This window comes from Xiphophorus maculatus, chromosome 7 (genome assembly GCF_002775205.1).
Source record: "Xiphophorus maculatus strain JP 163 A chromosome 7, X_maculatus-5.0-male, whole genome shotgun sequence".
In the NCBI taxonomy this organism is placed as follows: Eukaryota; Metazoa; Chordata; class Actinopteri; order Cyprinodontiformes; family Poeciliidae; genus Xiphophorus; species Xiphophorus maculatus.
The window spans coordinates 26,541,793-26,562,895 of record NC_036449.1 but is presented as its reverse complement, the minus strand read 5'-3'; the positions used below and the strand labels follow the sequence as shown (position 1 = coordinate 26,562,895).

The 21,103-nt window shown below is 39.2% G+C and overlaps 1 protein-coding gene across 1 annotated transcript in view; it reads right to left on the bottom strand.

Annotated features, from left to right (window-relative positions):
• Positions 1-21,103, bottom strand: part of LOC102230320 (titin-like) — a 163,867-nt gene that overhangs the window by 86,917 nt on the left and 55,847 nt on the right. Inside the window, exons 60-83 of the mRNA XM_023337299.1 lie at positions 20,699-20,908; positions 20,383-20,460; positions 20,269-20,295; positions 20,035-20,091; positions 19,909-19,953; positions 19,069-19,128; positions 18,807-18,869; positions 11,586-11,675; positions 11,218-11,253; positions 8,512-8,562; positions 7,209-7,607; positions 6,850-7,128; positions 5,690-5,959; positions 5,464-5,603; positions 5,255-5,381; positions 4,841-5,107; positions 4,459-4,725; positions 3,954-4,217; positions 3,000-3,139; positions 2,784-2,910; positions 2,411-2,677; positions 1,831-2,097; positions 1,444-1,710; positions 49-188 (exon numbers count right to left, since the gene is read on the bottom strand). Of these exons, the coding sequence (XP_023193067.1) occupies positions 49-188; positions 1,444-1,710; positions 1,831-2,097; positions 2,411-2,677; positions 2,784-2,910; positions 3,000-3,139; positions 3,954-4,217; positions 4,459-4,725; positions 4,841-5,107; positions 5,255-5,381; positions 5,464-5,603; positions 5,690-5,959; positions 6,850-7,128; positions 7,209-7,607; positions 8,512-8,562; positions 11,218-11,253; positions 11,586-11,675; positions 18,807-18,869; positions 19,069-19,128; positions 19,909-19,953; positions 20,035-20,091; positions 20,269-20,295; positions 20,383-20,460; positions 20,699-20,908 (3,938 nt within the window). The remainder of the gene's footprint in view (positions 1-48; positions 189-1,443; positions 1,711-1,830; positions 2,098-2,410; positions 2,678-2,783; positions 2,911-2,999; positions 3,140-3,953; positions 4,218-4,458; positions 4,726-4,840; positions 5,108-5,254; positions 5,382-5,463; positions 5,604-5,689; positions 5,960-6,849; positions 7,129-7,208; positions 7,608-8,511; positions 8,563-11,217; positions 11,254-11,585; positions 11,676-18,806; positions 18,870-19,068; positions 19,129-19,908; positions 19,954-20,034; positions 20,092-20,268; positions 20,296-20,382; positions 20,461-20,698; positions 20,909-21,103) is intronic.

Genomic DNA, 21,103 nt, shown 5'->3' with positions numbered 1-21,103 from the left:
AGAGACTTTATCTGCAAAAATCCAGGGCTTAGTCCCTGGAAGCCTTACCGCAGACTGGTGCAGAGCTTCTCCCTTCAGTTTCCAGTTTCCGTGGACATCCTCCTCGGAAATCTCAGTTTCAAACCTGGCTGTCTCTGTCTCAGTGACCTCCACGCTGTACAGGGGACGGACAACCTTGATATCACGCTCTGTGGAGAGAGCACCAAACCGTTAGAGGGAAGCCAATAGCATCTTTTTTAACTTTTACACAGTAAACAGTTTTTATAAGTTTCAAAATCTATATACCTCTGTAGTTTTGTCCCAACGTTTTTTTTCTAAAATGTGTTATGTTTATAACTTAGATTAAATCCCAGAAGTGTGTATCCCTCAAGTTTTTTACTCAAACACCTGGTTTCTACATGACTGTCAATGTTTCTTCTGTTTTATTTTTTAAGACCCCTAGTTTTGCTGACCCCTGCAGATGTGAACATCCCAAAGAGCTGCACCCATGGTGAGACTCTCATCCAACCATTTCTGTCTCTTAGAATCCCAGTAAGGACATTTTCTCCTTTCAGCAACTTAAGCAGAAAGTTCTCCAGTAGGCTAATATACCCCAACTACTATGAGGTGGCAACCTAATAATGACTAATTAAACATTATTAGAATCTACAAAATGGCGGCGCGCGTAGACGCAGCGGCTTTGTGCTCTCCGACTCAAAGTTTGTCTTTTCCACTTTGCGCGGTTAAAAACACCTACAACCGACTAAATTTACTGGCCATTGGTCAAGCAATCGGGGGAAGTCTGTCACAGGAGCTTTTCCGTGTCCACAACGACATTCCGGTCGATATTGCACGGACACCGGGCTCTCCCTGGATTACAATCGCAGTATCTACGACAGGGACATTTTAAATGACTCTTCACACCCTGGCCATGGTCTCTTCCAGCTGCTGCCATCAGGCAAAAGATACAGAGCAATAAAAACCAGGACAAATCGCCTAAAAAACAGTTTTTACCCGATGGCAATCATGGCACTAAATTCAAAGGCATAAGAACTTCTGCTCTTGACACCACTTTGTTAAAAAATGTAAATTCTGTTGCGACACCTCCAGGCGCTGCAACCATCTTCTGATGTCTATTTATTTCACATTTTGTACTATTTATTTCTTTATCTTTTTAATGTATGTATATGTATATTGTATATTATGTATATACACATAACCTGCATTTTAACTCGAGTCGAGCAAATCTCAATCTCGTTGTAATCTGTTGATGACAATGACAAATAAATCTTATCTTATCTTATCTAGGATCATCTTTGAGATGCAGGGATTTTTTGAAATATTATCAATAAGCGTACACTTACTCCATTTGTATTTTTCTTAGCAAAATATTGTATTTTTCAGACACAATTTTGTTAGATAGTTTTCGTTTAAAGTTGATAAGTTATAGACTTTGAGTGCTACCTTCAATGTTCAGGTTTGCTGTGGTTTTGTCTGAGCCACAGTCGCAGGTATACTCTCCAATGTTGGCCTTCTCTGCCTTCCGGACCATCAGGATTCTCTTCTTTCCATCGGTGCTGATGGCGATGTTCTTGGATGGAGTGATCTCCTTCCCGTCCTTAAACCATTTCACATCAGCAACGGCTTTGCTAAGTTCACAGACCAGCTTCACCTCGTCCTTCTCCACAGCAGTGTAGTTCTGCAGCTTGGTGGTGAAGTACAAGTCACCCTCTGCACACACAGCACATTTACACAAAACAGGTCAGCAACCTCATTTTATGTGAAATACTTATTTAAATTAGTCATTTCCATTGAATTAAAGATGGGAAAATGTTTTTTTCTGACACCGACCGATGACAGTGAGCATGGCTGTCATGCTCTTGTCCATGCCCTCCACCTTGATCATAGAGGTGTCGTCGATCGTCACCTCCTTGAAGGCCAGAGTGTGGACTTTTCCCTGATCCGACATATGGACCACCTTACTGGGAAGCAGCCGGACGTCGTTTTTGTACCAAACCACTGAGATGTTTTCATGAGACAGTTCAACGCTGAACTCTGCTGTTTCTCTCTCTTTCACCGTTACGTCCTTAATGGGTTTGGCAAACTCCAAGCGAATACCTGAAAAAAAACAACTGTTTATTATTGGGATGTTCCTAATTTTTGTTTTAAAAAGCCAAAAAAAGCAAATAAAAATTACAACCAAGTTGAACGCTAAAGAGATTTAGCAGGTAACTTTCATGATTTTTATCTTAAAAATAATATTTGTATCACTTTGACTTCAGTGATATGTAATCAAAACCACACAATCTATTCCCCCAAAATTATATTCAAATACTTTTATCCTAACTTTTTATGGCAGTAATCGCTACAAAATAATTATTAAGACTAATTAAGCTTCATTTATTTAAATGGTTCAACATGTCCTGATTACCCTGAATAACAAGTTTGCCGGTGGTCCTCTTGTCCTCTGCCTCAAACATGTACTTGGCCTCATCGTCAAAGGCCGCCGATCGGATCACCAGAACGTACACATTGCCCTCCTGTATCATCTCGTACTTGTCGTCGCCCGTCAGCTCCTGGGAGCCTTTGAGCCAGCGGAAGCTCTTTGGAGGTCTCGACACCTCCACCTCGAACCGGGCCTCATCCTTCTCATACACCTGAACGTCGCTCAGCGGTGTAAGGAAGTTCAGAGGAAGTTCTGCAGGAAAACACAGAGAATTAATGTTTGAGTAAAGGTTTTGATTTTAGGTCATGGAAAATGGAACAAATAAGGTAGATGAGAAAAACATGTGAGTTTATTTCACCTTTGACCTTCAGGTTGGCAGAGCATTTGGCATTGGCTGCAGAGTAAGACACCTCTCCGGTCATGGACACCTTGCAGTTGTACAGGATCAGAGTGTGTTTGCCTCCTTCCTCTATGATGTCCACATCCTGTCAAATGAGAAGGTTTTAACTCAGGTCAAGACGGGCTGTGGGCGATTTTAAAACGTCTGAGGTGATGAAGCAGCAGTGATGCTCACAGAGGAAGGGTTGAGCGCTTCTCCGTTCAGCTTCCACTGCCCGTGTACGTCGTCCTCAGAGATCTCAACCTCGAAACGAGCTGTCTCACCATCAAACAGCTCCACGCCGTAAATCGGCCGCACAACCTTAACGTCACGTGCTGGTGGGGAGGAAAGTTACAGGAAAAACTAAATAAAACAACAAGTGTTATTGAAAAGGAGAGGTTGTTAATTTAGTTTGTTTATTTTTTCTACAATTTTATTTTTAAAAAAGTGATCTGCTTGTTGCATCTTTAATTTAGAAGTCAGTCTTTTCACACCATATTTATTAATGGTTTATATAATTCTTTATTTAATCAGGTAAACCCCGTTGAGATCTAGATCTCATTTTCAAGAGGGACCTGAAATAAGTAGCTATAAGAAATTTAACTTGTGTTTGTTGGATAATAAATATGTAACAATTACCTGATATTACGTATTTACAAATGTAACACTAACCAGCAGTACTAGCTGGTTAATTGCCAGCTAGTACTGCAAATCATCTGGATAAGAGCCATAAACCAGCAACAGTAAAAAAGGAGCAAACATTAAAAGTAGTGAGTGACAACACAGTAAAAACTTTGTTATAAACTAAACAAGAACTAATAATATTGGTTCAAACTTTTAAAAAAGAAAACTGTAGAAATAAAAAACGTATCCTGAAATTAGATATGTTTTATCATTTTCTCAGTAATTAGAATTATTTGGGGGTTTTTCTGGATACAGGCACTTTGGGTTATGCATATTAATATGACTCATTTCCAATTATTTTTTGTGGTGTTTTCACAGATTTTAGAACATGTGTCTAAAATACAACAGAAAAGATTAATTGTAATGGTTTGTTTTGTAAAGATATTCTTAATAATTAAAACCTCAAAAACCAGATCATGCTCTTTCTCTTTAAGAAATCAGAGCAGAAAGCAGCTCCTTCTTTACCTTCAATCATTATGTTGGCCGATGTTTTGTCTGTTCCACAGTCACATACGTATTTCCCTTGATCATTTTGCGCCACTTTCTTCAGGACCAGAGATCTGCGGGTGCCTTCTGACTTCATGACCAACAACTTGGAGGCAACGACTTCCTTCTCATTGTGATACCAGACCACAGGAACGTCTTTGCTGAGCTCGCAGTCCAGCGACACCTCGTCTTTCTCGGTGGCAGTGTAATCCCGCAGCTTCACCAGGAAGACGGCATCTCCCTCTGACGAGCATAACAAACAGTTTGTTAACAGCTTTTTCCTGTTTTATCGTGTTAGTTAACTGAACACTTATTCCATAATATTTAAAAGATTTTGGATTTTCTCATTATGACAAATTTTGTTCCCTGTAAGAAAATGTCATATTTACATATCAATCACTCAAAACAAACTTTTATGTCTCACATCTGATAAACAGTAAAATAAAAGGCAGAGAAAACCCAGTAAAGGAGAGCATGCTGTTACCTATGACCGTCAGTTTGGCTGAGGAGTAAATTCCCTTGGCTTCTGCCTTTATCTGGCAGGTATCATCTAGACTCAAACTCCTCATTTCTAGAGTGTGTCTCCTTCCTTCCACGTGCATGAGCACCGTTCGACTCACGTGGAGTTTGACTTCGTTTCGGTACCAAACCACCGGCACGTTCTCGTGAGTCAACTCGATATCAAAGCGCACCGAGTTACCTTCTTTGATTGTTTGGTCCTTAAGTTGCTGCACAAATTTGAGCCTCATGCCTGGAATACAGCAGGTCAGTGCACACAGACAGGAGCGTTTGACGCCATCCAACACTTTGAAGCCACAAACATAGAATGAGCACATAGAGGAGACAGGAAGCATAGCCGTTCTTACCTTCCACCGTCAGCTGAGCTGTTGACCTTTTGTCCAATACCTCTATCGAATACTGAGACTCATCATCAAACTCACAGCTGTTTACAATCAGCATGTGTTTCTTTCCATCATCAATTACTTCATATTTGGGGCTGGGGGTGATGATTTCAACCCCCTTAAACCACATGACCTTTGGTATATCCTTAGTGATGGTGCATTCAAACTTAGCCTGTTTCTTTTCGGGCACAGATACATCCTTCAGCGTTTCAACAAAGCCCATTTCGATCTCTGGGAGATGCGAATAATTTAGCCATTATTGACAAAAGCAAAACACAGACGGTTTTTCAGCAGTGCCTCCATTCCACAAGACAAATAGATGCAGGGACTTAAAACAAACAGAGAAACCAAGTCAGTGTGTTTGACACAGGTTTGTACCTTTAACAGTGAGCATGGCACTGGTGACAGCATTCAGAGCCTGGTACGACACTTCTCCAGCCTGATCCAGCTGCACATTCTTCAGTGTAAGGAAGCGCTTTCCGGCCTCTGCTTTAATGTCACATGTCTGAGAAAAAAAGTAGGTACATCAAAAATCCTGGAGAGCTTTTTATTGAAAGCAACAATATAACCTTTTCCAAATAACGTACCGGAGACCTGGTCAGCACCTGGCCTCTGAGTTTCCATTCACCAGGAATATCCTGCTCAGATATTTCAGTATCGAAGTGAGCTTCCTCCTTCTCAACCACCTCAGCACTGGCAAGAGGTTTCAGGATGTCAGCTTCACGCTCTGAAAATGTAGACGTTTTAAAATGTTCAACAAAACCGTTCATTCACAACTTTCAAACTGTTCGAATGTTGATTCCATGAACAAACCTCCCAGTGTGAGTTTGGCTGTGTATCTTCGATTTTCAACTTCGATGGTGTAATCTGACACATCGTCAGGTTGGCAGTTGTTGATGGTGAGCGTCATGTCCTTTCCATCTTTGTTGATCTCAACTTTGTCAGAAGGAGGGAGTTCGTTCTCGCCTTTGTACCATTTCCAATTGGGAGTGTCTTTGAACAGCTCGCATTTGAATGTGGCCTTGGACTTTGGTTTCACATGCTGGTCCCTTAGAGGCTTTACCAGCCAGTCTTTGATGACTTCTGCAAAGGGAAGGGGCACATTATAGGAAGATAGGTCACACCTAAAAACTCCTACATTTAAAAAGATTTCTATGACATTTTTAACATGTATTGCAGAGACTTGAACATATTGGGTTCAGACAATCAGGTTGGATAATTTGTTTTTGTCTTGTATGTCCAATTTTTAAAATCATCTGGAATAATTACTGCCATTCCTCGGTATGCTGACGACGTCCAGGTTTGTTGTGTGAAACCTGAAGAAACACTAATTATTCACAGAAGTTACAGCTCTGTCTTGGAAAGTTTAACAACCTGTTGAACCTGTTATTTCAAATATTGAATTCAGGAAACACAGAGGACAATTTTAAACTACTTTAAACTCTAAAACTACAAAGAATGGATAAATACATTGTTTTACATTTTAGTGCTTCTAGGATTAATTTTTAATCAAGATATATCTTTGATTCACAGACAAGCTACAAAAACTACTTTTCCTTCATTTGGATATCAAATGGTTCTTGCATTTCACCTACATACAATTTGTATAGAGAGAAACAATGATCTGGTAATGTATGCAGCAAACTTTCCAGTAATACTTTGAGTACTAAGAACTGGAGGTTTGTGATTCGTTGATTAGATTTTTTACTTTTTCTGGTTTTGGTCACCTTACAATCTGTTTTCATAAAGACAGAAATCTCATTGATTTTGCATGCTTGTTTGTATGTAGTTTTTTTTGTCCAATACTTTAACCACCATCCTTCTACGGTAAATGATATAGTGCTCCTACAACTGTCATGCTAGTGTATGGAAGATTACCTGCAAACACAAATCGTCTGATTAGTTCGGCAACAAAATTGTCTGCAATTGATGTGTTCATGTCTGAAGATTCCTTCATGCTGCTGATAGCTCACCAATCACTTTGACGGTGGTTGAAGTTTTGACGTCTGCCTGACCATCTACTTCACAGGTGTAGAGGCCTGCATCCTCATCAGTGACGTTCTGGATGGTCACAGCGTGCTGCATACCAATCACATTAATGGCTACTTTTCCAGCCTTTTTCTTCAGAAGCTCTCCGTTAAGCTTCCACACCACGTCTCTTTCTTTGTTCAGCTCACAGATCAGGTACATTGGTTGACCTTTCATGCATGAGGTCTCAGGTTCCAACTCCTTCAGCCATTTTACAGGGAGCTCTGTGCAGAGAGAAGAGTGTTTCCAATACAATGAGGGAAAGTTCTTCAAGCCACCCGAGTCTGAACAGGTTTTAGCTTACCCTCAACTATGAGCTTAGCAGTGCAGGTAATCTCCTTTCCAGCATTTTTGGCCACACAGGTGTATTCTCCAGTGTCGGACAGCTGGACATCAATGATGTGCAGCTTCCGATCTTTGCCATCAGAGGTGAACTTATGCTTGGGACTCTCACGCAGGTTGCTGTCATCCTTCATCCAGGATGTGACGGCCGTAGAGGGTGTAACCTCACACTCAAACACGGCCGATGAGCCGATGGACTCGGCCTCCTGCAGCACAATGTCTTGAATCTTCTTCACAAACTTCAAAGCCACAGGTTTGAGCTTGAAGCCTGCAAATGGTTCCTCTGGTGGTGATGGACCTTTTCCACCGGGTTTCATGCCCCGACCCTTTCCACCATCACCAGGAGAGGGAGTTTGTCTTGCTGCAGAATCAGAAATAAAAACTTACTCAATGAGTTTCAGGTATTGGAGTGGATGAAGAACAAAACAAAGCATTTCACCCAAAGTCATGTTTCAGACAAAATGTGTTGTAGGTTTAAAATTCTACTGTTAGAAGAGCACAAAAAGTTTTGTTAAGACTTAAGATGAAGCAGAACTAATTAGTTTCAGGTATACAAATGGATGAAGAACAAGACAAAACATTTGACACAAAGTCATTTTTCAGACATAAAATAAGTAGTAGGTTTAAAGTCCTACTGTTAGAAGAACACAGAAAGTTCTTGTTAAGACTTAAGATGAAGCAGGATCAATTACAACAAACAGAATTCAGAGAAGAGTCCAAACACAGAATGACAGTCACAGAACAGATATAACCAAGTTAATTCACGGACAAAGATAGCAAAAAATATTAAAGGAAGTTCAAATAACAGCTGATTTCCATGCATTGTCTTCCTTAAATGAAAGTTAAAGCCACTAGGTGAAAAAAATCTTAAAATGTCCACCTGAACTTGAACAAATATGCACTCATTTACTTACCTTTAGCTACAGAGTACTTTTGACTGATTGCAGTTTTTTCATTTTAAATTATTTAAACACCAGCAGTTGCTCATCAGAATATCAATTATATGAATAAAATCCTTCAATACCCTAACAAGTATGTGCTGCAAATTTTTTCCTGTCTGACCGATTAGAATATGAAGACAAGCAAGTTTAATTTCCAGCCATATTTCTTGTCATCAGAAAGCGAAAATGATTAGACATAATGACTGAGACAAAACACCAAACAGGTTGACAACAACGGAACAATGGAACAAAGACAATTTGCTCCAGACATTAGCTCATGCAGTTTTTTGCACCTATGGGGTTTTTTATCAGTAAAATCCTCACCCCCAAATCCTCTGCCTCTTCCTTTCGAAGGTTCGTCACTTGGTTTTCCATCTGAACATGAAACAACAAGACAAGTTTTAAGACCAACTCTTAGATCTCCTATTGGAAAGTACAGTTCCAGCAGACGCCAAGAAAAAATACGTAAACATCTCTAAGAATAGACATGGGAATATGAGACGTCACATGTGAACAGAGACTTGAAAGACCTGGAAGATGAAATGGAAACATAATGGGAAAAGATGCTTGAAAGGACATTTGCTTAGACAGCAAAGACAAATGAAATCCACAGCAGCGAAGACAAACAGACAAACATCTGTTCTGCAATTGGGAATCAATGAAAAGATGAAAACAATACAGCAGATGGGATGATGGATGGACACAACTGACATACACACAGATTAATTCATCAGCATGAGATGAAAAAATGGATAAAGTGGTCAAAGAAGATGTGATGAAGATTAGATGAGAGATCTGGGATGGGATGAAGGGGCTCCAGAATCAGCTGGAAGAGTTCGCTCATCTCACCTCGTCTGGCACCAGGCATACCCGGAGTCTCAAGGGCCCCATCCACCTCTTCACCTTCCCAGTCCTCTGAAGGAACAAGATCCCAGCCCCAGGATTCCTCTTCAACCTCGCCTTCTTCAGGCTCATTTTTAAAGACCTCCTCCTCAGGCTGAGTTGTCACCCTCTTCATTTGCACAGCTCCCGGAGAAATCTCTTTCGAAAGGGGAATCCGACCTTTATCAGGCTTTTCTGATTCTGAGACCTCTCCCACTGATGGCTTCTTGGGAACTTTTTTGAGTGTTATGGCTTCAACTGAGTCTTTGGGGGAAACAGCTTTTGGGATCTCTTTGACTTTTTCAGAACTTGGCTTTCTCTCAGCTGGAACTTTCTCCAAGTCTTTCTGCTTCTCCACCTTAGACGGTGGAGTCTTTTTTAGCTCAATCTTCTTCGGCTCCTCAACAGGCTTTGTGGGCTTTTTGTCTTCTGCTTTCTCTGTACTGACCATGGGAGAAGGAGTCTTTTTGAGTTCAACATCTTTCTTTAGCACATCAGATGGTTTTGCTGGGACCTTCTCTGCTTCAGTAGGTGAGATCTTCTCTTTAAGACCTGTAGGACTTGGTTTCTTGGCTGGAACAGACGGTTCCTCCTTCTTCACAGGTTTCTGTTTCTCTGTATCTTTCATGTCTTTGGTTGTCTTGTCTGGCACCTTTGTGTCTACAGGCTTCTTTATCTGTTCATCAGGGACTTTTTCTGGCTTAGTGACTTTGGTGAAAGGCTTCAACACAACCTGCTCTTCCTTTTCCTCTGGTTTAGGAATGACTTTAGGTTTAACTTTAAGTTTATCAGTTGCTGTAGTTTCTTCATCCTTAGGTACTTGATCATCCTTTTTCTTTTGTGGTAGTTCTGGTTGGGATTTGGTAATATCCGGACTTGTGTCAGAACTTGTCAAAGAAACATCTTTGTCTTCTTTGTTTTTTAGAGCTGATGTAGGTTGATCTTTGAGCAACATCTCACCCAATTTAAAAGGAGAGCGCTCAGTATCTGTCTTTGCCCGACCTTCATCTTCAGTCTTTGCTTGTTCGGATGCGTCTTGTTTTGTGGGTTTTTCAAAAGGCTTCAATGTCACAACTTCTGGTTCTTCATCTTTCTTTGGTAATTTCTTGATTTTCTTCTTCGATAAATCTGGCTCAGTGTCTCCTTCCTTTGGTGCCTTTGTGGTTCTGGTCCACTTAGATTTCTCTTCTTCCTCTGGCTGTTCAGGTTTTTCTGTTTGACCAGCTTTAGATGGCTCCTCAGCAGGAACGGAGACTCTTTCAGGTTTTCCAAGTGGGATCATCTCTCGATCTTCTCTCTCTTGAGTCTTCTGGGCTCTCGGTTCTGCGTCATGTTGTTTTGTCATTTTAGTCTTATCCTTTGAAATTTCCTTTTCAAGTTCTTTGGGCTTACTTGGAACCTGTTTCAGTTTGGTCTGCTCTTGCTCTTGTTCTAACTTTCCAGGCTTTTCAAATGGTTTTAGTTTCACAGATTCTTGTTGCTCCTCTGTCTTTGGTAGTTTCTTTATTTTCTTCTTCTCTATACTGGGAACCTCGGGTTCCTCTTCTGTCTTGGGTTTTGTGGTTCTTGTCCAACCTTCTTTCTCTGTTGTTTGGACAATTTTAATTGTTTCAGTCTCCTCAATTTGACTCAGTTGAATTGTTCCCTGTTCTGCTGTAAAGACTCGTTCAGTTCTTCCAAGGGTTATGATCTCCCGCTCTTCTCTATCATGAAGTTCCCTCACTGATAGTTCTGGATCATGATGTCTTATCACTTCTGCTTTATGAGTTACAACCTGTTTCTCGGGCTCTGGAGGTTTTACCGGAACCTTCTTCAACTGAATGGTCTCCATTTCTGGCTCTTTCTCTTTGGGTTTTATGGTCATTTTACTCTTTAGTTTAGGAACCTCAGTAGTTTTCTCCTCTTTAATGGGAATTTTACCCTTTTGCTTAAGAGTTGGCACTGTGGTTGAGGGAGTAAAAATATATTTTATGACACTCACATTTAAACATGTAAAAACATCCTTTGGATGACATATTTGTTTTTTACAACACAAAGATCACACATCACAACAACACTGAAAAGATTATTTTTAAAGGTTTATGAATAAAACCTTTAAAATAACAAGTTGAGTGGTTTTACTGTTAAGGGAAATTCACTTTTTTATACCTTTAGTTGGTCCAGGAGCTGAAACTGGTTCCTTGTCTGCAAAAATTTAAATAAGACCAATTATAAGCAAACACTGTACAAACAAAAGCCACAATTAAAGCCAAAGACAGAGGAAGACAAAAACAATCTCAGATTTGGTCCATTGAACTTCCTTTTTTGCTGTAATATAAATGCACTTTGGAACTTTTTATTATATACAATGGTCTCATAAGACAGATATTTATGATGTAAAAGACTGTAAAAAAGTTGTGCAGACAACATCACACAGTAAAGACATTAAGTTAAACAAATCAAACAATAACATTTTCAGAATCAAAAGAGGAAAAAGTCAAACACAGATAAAGGAAGACGAAGAAAAGAAATTTTACCTTCAGGTGGAGAAATTCTTTCTGAAACGGTGGTAGGTTCAGCCTTTACACCGGGCTCAGAAGGTTTCTTCTCCACTGGTGCAACTGGAGCTACAAGAACGCCAACTGGATTAAATCACTGACAATGATCCACTCTACAAACAACAACTGAATGAAACAGACAATCTTAAAGATCTCACTGCTGCTATGACCAACAGATTTGACTTAGGACAAACAGAGATGGAAATAAGAATGACAAACAGAAGAAACTACCTTCTGGAGAAACTACTTTTTCTGCTGGTTGTTCTCTTGATAGTGGAGAGGGTTTCTTTTCCTCTGGAGGAGACACTTGAGAGTACACCACAAAAAAAGCGTAAAGACCAACATATCAAAAGATGCAAAGGTGACAACACATTACAAAAACTGACATATCACGAGTTAAGAAAAGAATTCAGAGACCCAAGACTGAATAAGCTACCTGCAGGAGGAGCAACTTTGGGTGAAGGAGCTGCTGGTACAGATACGGATGGTTTCTTCTCCTCTGAAGGAAACAATAAATAAGATGCAAGATCACGACCAGGACAATAGCAAGGCCACAAGGACACTGACAAAAGCAGTGAAAAGTTGCATAAGATAAGACAACAAATACAATGAAACCAAAGAAAACAGGAGTCTTGTTTATCCTCCAACCAAGAAACGAATCAGACACAGACAAAAGCTGACAACATAAAATATTAAGAGAGAAAAAAACTACCTGCAGGAGGAGAAACTTTTTGAGGAGGAACTGAGGGCTTTGGCTCTGGTGATGGTTTCTTCCCCTCTGGGGGAGATAATTTGGGATTACATCCAGCTCATAATACAAATACCATTAAGATTGTAAAGAAAATACTGGAACCACTAAAAACATGGAAAAAATACTTGACAAGTTAAGAGACAGCGTCAACACCAATTTATATAAAGACAAACCTGACGACCTTTAAAGTCAGCAAAGAAGATGAACACATAAACCAATCAGACTACCTGCAGGAGTAACTTTCTGAGGAGGAGGTGGAGGAGGAGCAGGTGGTGAAGGCTTTGGTTCTGGTGCTGCTTTCTTCTCTGAAGGAGATAATTTTGCAATACACCCAAGTCATGATCAAGAAAAAACTAAGCTTGAAAAGCACATAGTGGCACAACTTAAAAGACAATCTGCGGACATGTTAAGAAATGATATCAACATAAACATACATAAAGACAAACAAGGCTGATTCATGATGTCAGCAAGAAGAAACACATGAACAAATCAGACTACCTGCAGAAGGAGTAACTTTCTGAGGTGGAGCAGGAGGTGAAGGCTTTGCTTCTGGTGCAGAAGGTTTCTTCTCCTCTGAAGGAGATAGTTTGGGAATACACCCGAGCCATCATTAAGAAAACGTTTGGAAAGCACAAACTGGCACAACTTAGACTCGACAATTGGAACACATATTAGGAGATGGTATCAACATAAATGGACATAAAGACAAACATGGCTGACTCATGAATGCCAGCAAGAAATATGAACACATGAAGAAATTAGACTACCTGTAGAAGGAGTAACTTTCTGAGGCGTAGGAGGTGAAGGCTTTGCTTCTGGTGCAGAAGGTTTCTTCTCTTCTGGAGTAGATAATTCGGGAAAACACCCATTATGATCAAGCAAAATACTAACCTTGTAAAGCACGTTCCTGCACAACTCAAAACATGATAATTCATGGGGATATTGAGACATGGTTTCAACATAAAGGGACATGAAAACAAACATGGCTGACTCATGAATGCCAGCAAGAAAAAGAAACACATGGACCAAGAACTACCTGTAGGAAGAGTAACTTTAGGAGGAGGAGGTGAAGGCTTTGGTTCTGGTGCAGAAGGTTTCTTCTCCTCTGGAGGAAATAATTTGGGAATAAACCCATTATGATCTAGAAAACACTAATCTTGGACATCATGTGCTGGCACAACTTAAAACATGATCATCCATGGACATATTAAGAGATGGCATCAGAGGAACATAAAAAAACATGGCTGACTCATGAATGCCAGCACGAAACACATGAATCAACCAACCTATAGGAGGAGTAACTTTAGGAGGAGGAGGTGAAGGCTTTGGTTCTGGTGCAGAAAGTTTCCTCTCCTCTGGAGGAGATAATTTGGGAATGTCATGATCATCACGATCAAGAAAACATTAAGCTTGGCCATCATCAAACAGGTTAAGAGATGGCATCAACACAATTGGACATACAGACAAACATGGCTGACTAATGGATGCCATCAAGAAACACATAAATCAGGCACTACCTGCTGGAGCAGTAACTTGAGGAGGAGGAGGATGTGTAGGCTTTGGTTCTGGCTCAGAAGGTTTCTTCTCCTCTGAAGGTGATAATTTTGGAATATGCCCGAGTCATGTTCAAGAAAACATTAAGCTTATACAAGCACATACAAGACAAACATGGCTGACTCATAAATGCCAGCAAGAAAATGAAACATGTGAACCAATTGAACTACCTGCAGGAGGAGTAACTTTTGGAGGGTATGAAGGCTTTGGTGCTGGTGCAGAAGGTTTCTTCACTTCAGGAGGAGACACTTTGAAATAAAAGATACCAAGATCACAACTAAGGCATCGTTATGTTCAAAAAGGACTAAGACAAGAAGCTGGTGCAGATATTAGATAGTCCAATCTGCACCAACAAGAATGTGTAAAATAAAAAAGAAAAACTAAACATTTAAACAAGAGTTTTTCCTAAGACATACATTCTCAACAATACAAAAACAAGACACACACAAAAAATATGACACACAAACTAATCTAATCTTTTCAAGGTTAGATTAGTGTTCCCTATTCCAACATTATGCTGGAATATGCTAAATATAACAAATGTATTTCAAGAGTTTGATCTTAAGCGATCAAATTTACAAGAATACCTTTCTCAAGAGGTTGCAGAGTCTTCAATGTAAGGTTTTCCTCTTTCATATCTTCTCTTCTTTGAGCTTTTCTTTCAGTGGTTGTAGTTCCTTCTGAATAATCAGTCTCAAAAAAGATTTCTTTTGATTTTGGATGTGATGGCTTTGTCGATGAAAGACTTTGATGCTCAGGGACTCGAGATGTCTTCAACGGTCCAGCTTGAGATTTCTCAGGTTGGATCTCGGTTTCTGTTGGTGCTTTCTCTTTATAGTCAGCAGCAATTTCGGAAAGAGATTCATCATGCTTCTTTGTAATTTCGTCCTTGGTTTCTAGATGCTTTGCTGAAACAAAAGTGTCTTTTCTATGCTCTGTAGCTGAATAAAAAATAGACTTCTGTTCTTTTTTGTCTTGGGTTTTAATGAAAGAGTCTTTCTTAAATGAAACGTCATCTTTAACTAGAGAAACGTCTATGTTTGTTGGAGTAACTGCAGGTTGCGTTCTGGGCTCTTTTGATGAAAGCTCAGTTTCAGTTAGAGGTGGGGAAACTGAGATCACAGATTCAATTTTCATTTCCCTCAAAACTTTAATGTCTTCCAGTTTTTCATACTCATATTCTTCAGTATACCTCAAATATTTAGACTCTGTCACTTCATGATCTTCTCTGAACCTTGTAGGAACTTCTGTTTTCTCCATTTGTTCTTCCCTCTGGTATAAAGTTCTGTCCTCTCTTACAACTGACTCCTCGTGTTTTAATCTTCTTTCAGATCTTTGAGCTTCTTGCTTGAGTTCAACAGTTGTTGGAGTGAAACTTTCTTCAGGAACAAATCTCTTAATGTCTTCAACCCCAACTGTTTGTTGTTTTAGGTCATTCTTCAGATGAACTGAGACATTTTTGGAGACATCACCCAAGATTGAAGAAATGCACCATGAAGCGGTGGCCAAGAACCAAACATATAAAAAAGATCAAGACAGAAACACATAGATATTAGTATATTAATGTCTATGCATTTACACTTAAGCCTAACAGGTAATCTGTTGAGATTCTAAAGCATTTTTATCATCTTTGGCTACTGTTCACACCTTATGCTTTGGTGTGGTTAGTTTTTTTGATAACTTCCATGAGCTTTACAAATGTGACAGCTAAAAGATGTGTCAAAAATGTAACAAATTTAACAAACCTCTGACAAGAAATCTTAAGATAACACATTAGAAGATCAAGATGAGTAAAGATTAGTTGATAAGATCTTTGAAACCTTCAAGTAGACATATCTACCTTGTTGCTGAGTTTTTTCAGCCTTGTCTTGTTGCTGTGGGGCTCTGTAACCTGGAGGGGTCTTCACTATTTCAACCTGTGGAGCTTCTGTTTTACTCTTTAGGTCTGATGGTGGCTCCTTAACCTTCATTTCCTCTATAACCTTCTTTGGTGTTTCAGGAACCTTTTTGGAAACAATCAAAATCTTCTCTGGTTCCTGTAAAACTTTCTTTTCTTTTGGTTTTTCTGGAATCATCTTTTGTGTTTCTGGAATCCTTTTGGGAAGCTCTTGACCCCATCTTATCTCCTCTTCTGACTTTTCTGCGACCTTGGATGGTGCTTCAGAAACCACCTTCGGTGTTTCAATAATCATCTTTGTTTTTTCTGGAACCTTTGTCTGTGTTTCTGGTACTTTTTTGGGAACCTCTTGACCTCTCTTTATTTCCCCTTCTGACTTTTCTGGAATCTTGGCTGGTGCTTCAGAAACCACCTTTGGTGTTTCAATAATCATCTTTGTTTTTTCTGGAATCTTTGTCTGCGTTTCTGGAACCATTTTTGTTGCATCAGGGAGCCTCTCAATTTCTGTTGGCATTTTGGCTTCATCAAACATTTTAGGAAACTTGATAACCTTCTCCACTTCTTCAAAAACCTTAGTTTTTTCTCCAAACTTTGGTTCTTCTTGTGTTTGAGGAGTGAACTTGAGTACCTCTGGCTCACTCCTGGCAACCAATGGCGACGGTTTTCCAGTAACGTCAAGCTCCTTCCTTTCTGAGGCAACTTAGAAGAACAGTAATTACAAGGTAAATGTTGTAAAGAGTTTAAGTCACACTCTTACGAGTGCTAAGCATTTTGAAAGATTATGTGTTCCAGAGAAACTACCATAAAAGAGAGTAAAAGACAAAACCAGCAGATCATTTAACAAGCAGTTTGTTATATGACCTCTGCAGTACCTTTAACTGGAGCAGCTTCAGTCCAGAGTGGAAGGATTTTAGATTCAGGTGTTTGGATGACTGCTTTCTCTGGTCTGGTTACATCTTTTACTTAAAGAACATTTGTCTTGGTTAGTACAAAGGCAACAATCAAGGCTATCAAAGATTACACTCTAAGTGAGTGAATTCAAAGACCTAAATACAAGAGGAAATAACAGCAGAAGAAAAGGTCAGAGATGAGTACCTTCAGCTGGTCGGGGTTCTGGTGCTGATGGTGTAACCTCAGCTGCTGATGGCTGGACTAAAGGTTCTTCTGCTTTTGGTAGAACTGGTGCTTTAAAGAACATTTAAACAACAGCTTTAAAGACTGTAGTACACTCTGTTGAGTGCATTAAGCAGAGACACAAACAGGACAGCCAGTTTCACAAAACAAGATTCCCATCTCAACACATTTATAAGAAATTCAAACTGGACAAACATTGTGGTTCCAGTACCTCTTGGTAAGATCTCCTCAGGCTTTGGAGGAGCAATCCTCTCAGCGACTGGATGGACTTTGGCCTCCACTGGTTTGGTTACAGCTGGGACTTTGGAGAACATTAAAAATATTCCCATCTTTACACAGAGTTAATTATAAAAGTTTTGTTTAAACCAAGAAGAGAGCATTTTAAAGAGAGGAAAAAGATTTGTTTTTGTTGAAATCTGAAAACTTGTGTGGGGACAACACTGGACAAGTTGTTAAAGATCTAATCAAGAGGTTAGCAGCAAATAATATCAAACACAAAATCATGTTAAGAGCAATATGAAAATAAAACAAGACATGGGTTACGTGGTTTTTCTGCTCGAACATTCACTCCTTTACCTCTCGCTTCAGAAACTGCAGGAGTTTTCTTGGCAGGTTTTACTTCTGGCACTTTGGTCACTTTTGGTTCAGGTACCTCTGGCTTCTGAAGCTGTCGTTTTGGTTCTTGAGGAACCTTTTCTGGTTCTTTTGGCTTGGGTTCAGCCTTTGGTTCGGTGAATACTTCAGATTTAACAAAGAAACACTTGAGTCACGAAAAATACCCAAGAGTTTAAAGAGTGAAGGAAGTAAAAGACAACTGATCAAGCACATGAAATACAGACAAATAATTGACTGATGGGCATGTATCAAGAACACAATGCACAATCACTGGAAGAACAATGAATAAATGTATTCAAAGAGCCAACAAGAAAATCATCAAAAAGTATGGTTTGTTCAATTAAAGAAATTAAATATATCAGTAATTCCACAAGTGCTGGAAGGCATTTACTGAAGAAATGTCCTGTTTAATTATCATGTCTATAATTATTGTGGTGTGTTAAAGGCTCCTGGTAGTACTTTTGGTACTTTTATAGAATTAAGGAGTATTCTGAGCCATTTTGATCCAAAAAATGAAGAATTAGAGCCAATAAAGACTCACTCAGACATGAAACAAGAAACTTTATAAGAAAACACGGTCATAAACATTACCTTGTGGTACTGTCGGTTCTTCTCGCTGAGGAGTTGTGAAAGTATCAGGCCGTGGCTTCTTTACCTCAGGTTCTTTAAAACATTATTATGAAGTTCAGTTTTCTGACCACAACAAACACCAACAAGAAGATTTTTTCATGTACACACAAACAATTAAAGAAGTCTAATAAACCAACATGAGAACACAGAACAGAAATGAGATACAACAATGATGAATAAAGAGTTTGGCATTTACAAATACCTGTGACAGCAGGTGGGCGTGGAGCTTCGCGCTCAGAGGGTTTCTCTTCTGGTTTCCTGTAAATCTCGTGAACTTCAAAAGATCAAGAAAGTTTGGTTTAAAAGCCAGACAGTTAGGCTGAGCAGTTTCTGCTATCTACAGAGCGGAACGCTTCAGTCTGAGTTAATAAGAGCATAAGAGGAGAAGCGTGTCAAGAAGAACAAAACATTAATAAGAGGAGACAAAAACAGACTAAAGATCTACCACAAACCACATGTTAAAACTACAGTTAAGATCTACAAAAGAAGAAAAGCCTCTACAAGCAGAAGCTGGGATTAATAAGGTGAAGAGGCAAACATTGAGGTTAGCGGATTTTGATCAGTTTTTTTGGTTCAGCCAGAGCTCTAGAATTGCAGAATAGCTTTAAAGCTGTTATACCTGAAGTGATTTCCTCTCTGACTTCAGTACGGCCAACATATTCTTCCACAGCTTTTTTCTCTTCTGGCAGAGGAGAAAAGGGAACTTAGACAGAAAACAAGACCTGACTATGGCACTGCTTTAATAACAAGGTAACATTAATGATCAAGAAATCAACAGAGTAACAAAGTGGCATAACACATGAAGACCAAAACCAGTTTAAAACAGACAAACTGTGAGAAGACGGCTGATGTATAAATAAAGGAGTGAACAACGCTGATACCTGAGACGGAGGAGTACCGAACCGAAACCGTTTCTTCTTCAACCGTCAGACTCTTAAACTCTACAGGAAACCATTAAATGATAATCAGCTGTTACAGATCACAGGTTCATTCACTGAGACGTTGTTTCTGTGCAGTTGAGGACCATGACAACATTTTTCTGGACTAATTTAAATGTTTTTTGCATTTCTGGGATTTATAATTAAAATTTTAGTTTTGGATAGTTTTGAATAGGCCTTATAATTGTATAAAAAATCACAACAGAATTTATTTTTAATGTTTAACCTCAAATTACTAAATTTATGAATGCAAATGTATCTGATAACAGTTAATATTTGATACTTTCTTTTTACTGATTTGTACTTCATTATCTTTTAACTGACTTGTATTAATGAAACTGAATTGAATTTAAATTCAGTTCAGTTCAACTGAACTGAACTGAATTGAATTGAATATTTGTTGCAATTATTTGTATATTGCAACAAATAATTTTTGCTACAATATCGAGATTAATCTGCAGATTTTTTCAACTCAGCCATGATCCTAATCTGCAAAACAGATCATTCTCAGTTGAATTTGAGATATACTCTTTTATTTATTTATTTGCGAGTTAAAATTTATTCCACGGCACTTCAGATATGAGGATGTAGTGAAATAGTTAATGTTCTGGGAGTTTATCAGGATCACACTGTTATTTGGGATGAAAGTTAAAGGATGGAGATGAAGGAGATGACGATGATTTTGATGATTAAATGTAACGATGAAATGTTTTGATGGACCTGATGAAGGTTCATACATTCAAACAACACTAGTGCTCTTTTAAAGCTCCATATTTGTTGTACCTTTGACTTCAGATCGTTCCTCGTGGTGATAAAATTCGGAGGATTCTTTTGACAGAAAAAAAAAGGTGAACGAAGGAGGCGAAACAGACACTAAGTGAAAAATGTTCCTATTTGTCCCAGACTCACCATGGGAAATGATCATGGAACCCATGTCTGGGAGCTGAATTGACGAATCTGGGAAGTCTGAAGGTGCATTAATGAAAGCGTGATTAAATTCCAAATTAACTTAGATTTCATTTTTTTAAATGTGGGAGGACAATTTTTTCCATACCACTATGTAACCAGAATGAAGTGGTTGTACATTATTAGCTTTACCAAGATATAAGCTGTGAAAATAAAGTTTATCTTGAAACTACTCACCCTGAGGAACCTTTCCTAACACAACGTCTGTGAAAAAATAGATAGACGGATGTAATTAGATCTGTGAATGGGTGTAAATGTCTCTGACAGCTGCTGTCGGCTAAAACAACAGACCTTTGCCTGAGAGGTAAAGCTCGGCGGTGCTTCGAGCTTCTCCCATTGGCTCCAGGCGAGCGATCACGGAGTAAACGCCTGGCAGGTGAAGACATTATTGTTCTGTTTTACTCCATATTTAAGGCTCAACAACTGATTCAAACAATTTTGGTTTAATGCTGCATAGAGGTTGCGTACTTTCTACAGTTTTCTGTAACTTAGTTTAATAAGAACTCTTGGCTCTGATTGAGTAGGTATGAACAGAAGAAACGTCTGTATTTCTGTTTGTCAGAAACGTTCCTCCAGAGGAAAAAGAAGGTAAATCTTTTTGACAAACCTTCGTCCTCTACTGTCACGTTGCGGATCGTCATAAAGTGCCGTTGGCCTTCTGTCCTGAAGTTATATTTGGGGCTTTCTTTGAGCTCCCACGAGTCTTTGTACCACGTAACGGTTGCGTTGTCAAAGGACAACTCACACTCGAAGGTGGCGGAGTGACGTTCGCTGACTTCGATGTTTCGGATGCGTTTAGTAAACTGAATTTGGTCGGCTAAAATCAGACAATTAAAGATGACATTTAATTTTAAAGAGTTGTGTTTTATCTGAAGTTATTATCAAAGTGTCACATTTGATCTTTTCTTCTTTCAAGGAAAATATACTACGAACAGACAACACAGAAAGAAAAACTGCAGGACATCCGGCAGATTTTAAGAGGTTAGTCTAGTTGTGTTTGACTCACCTGGTT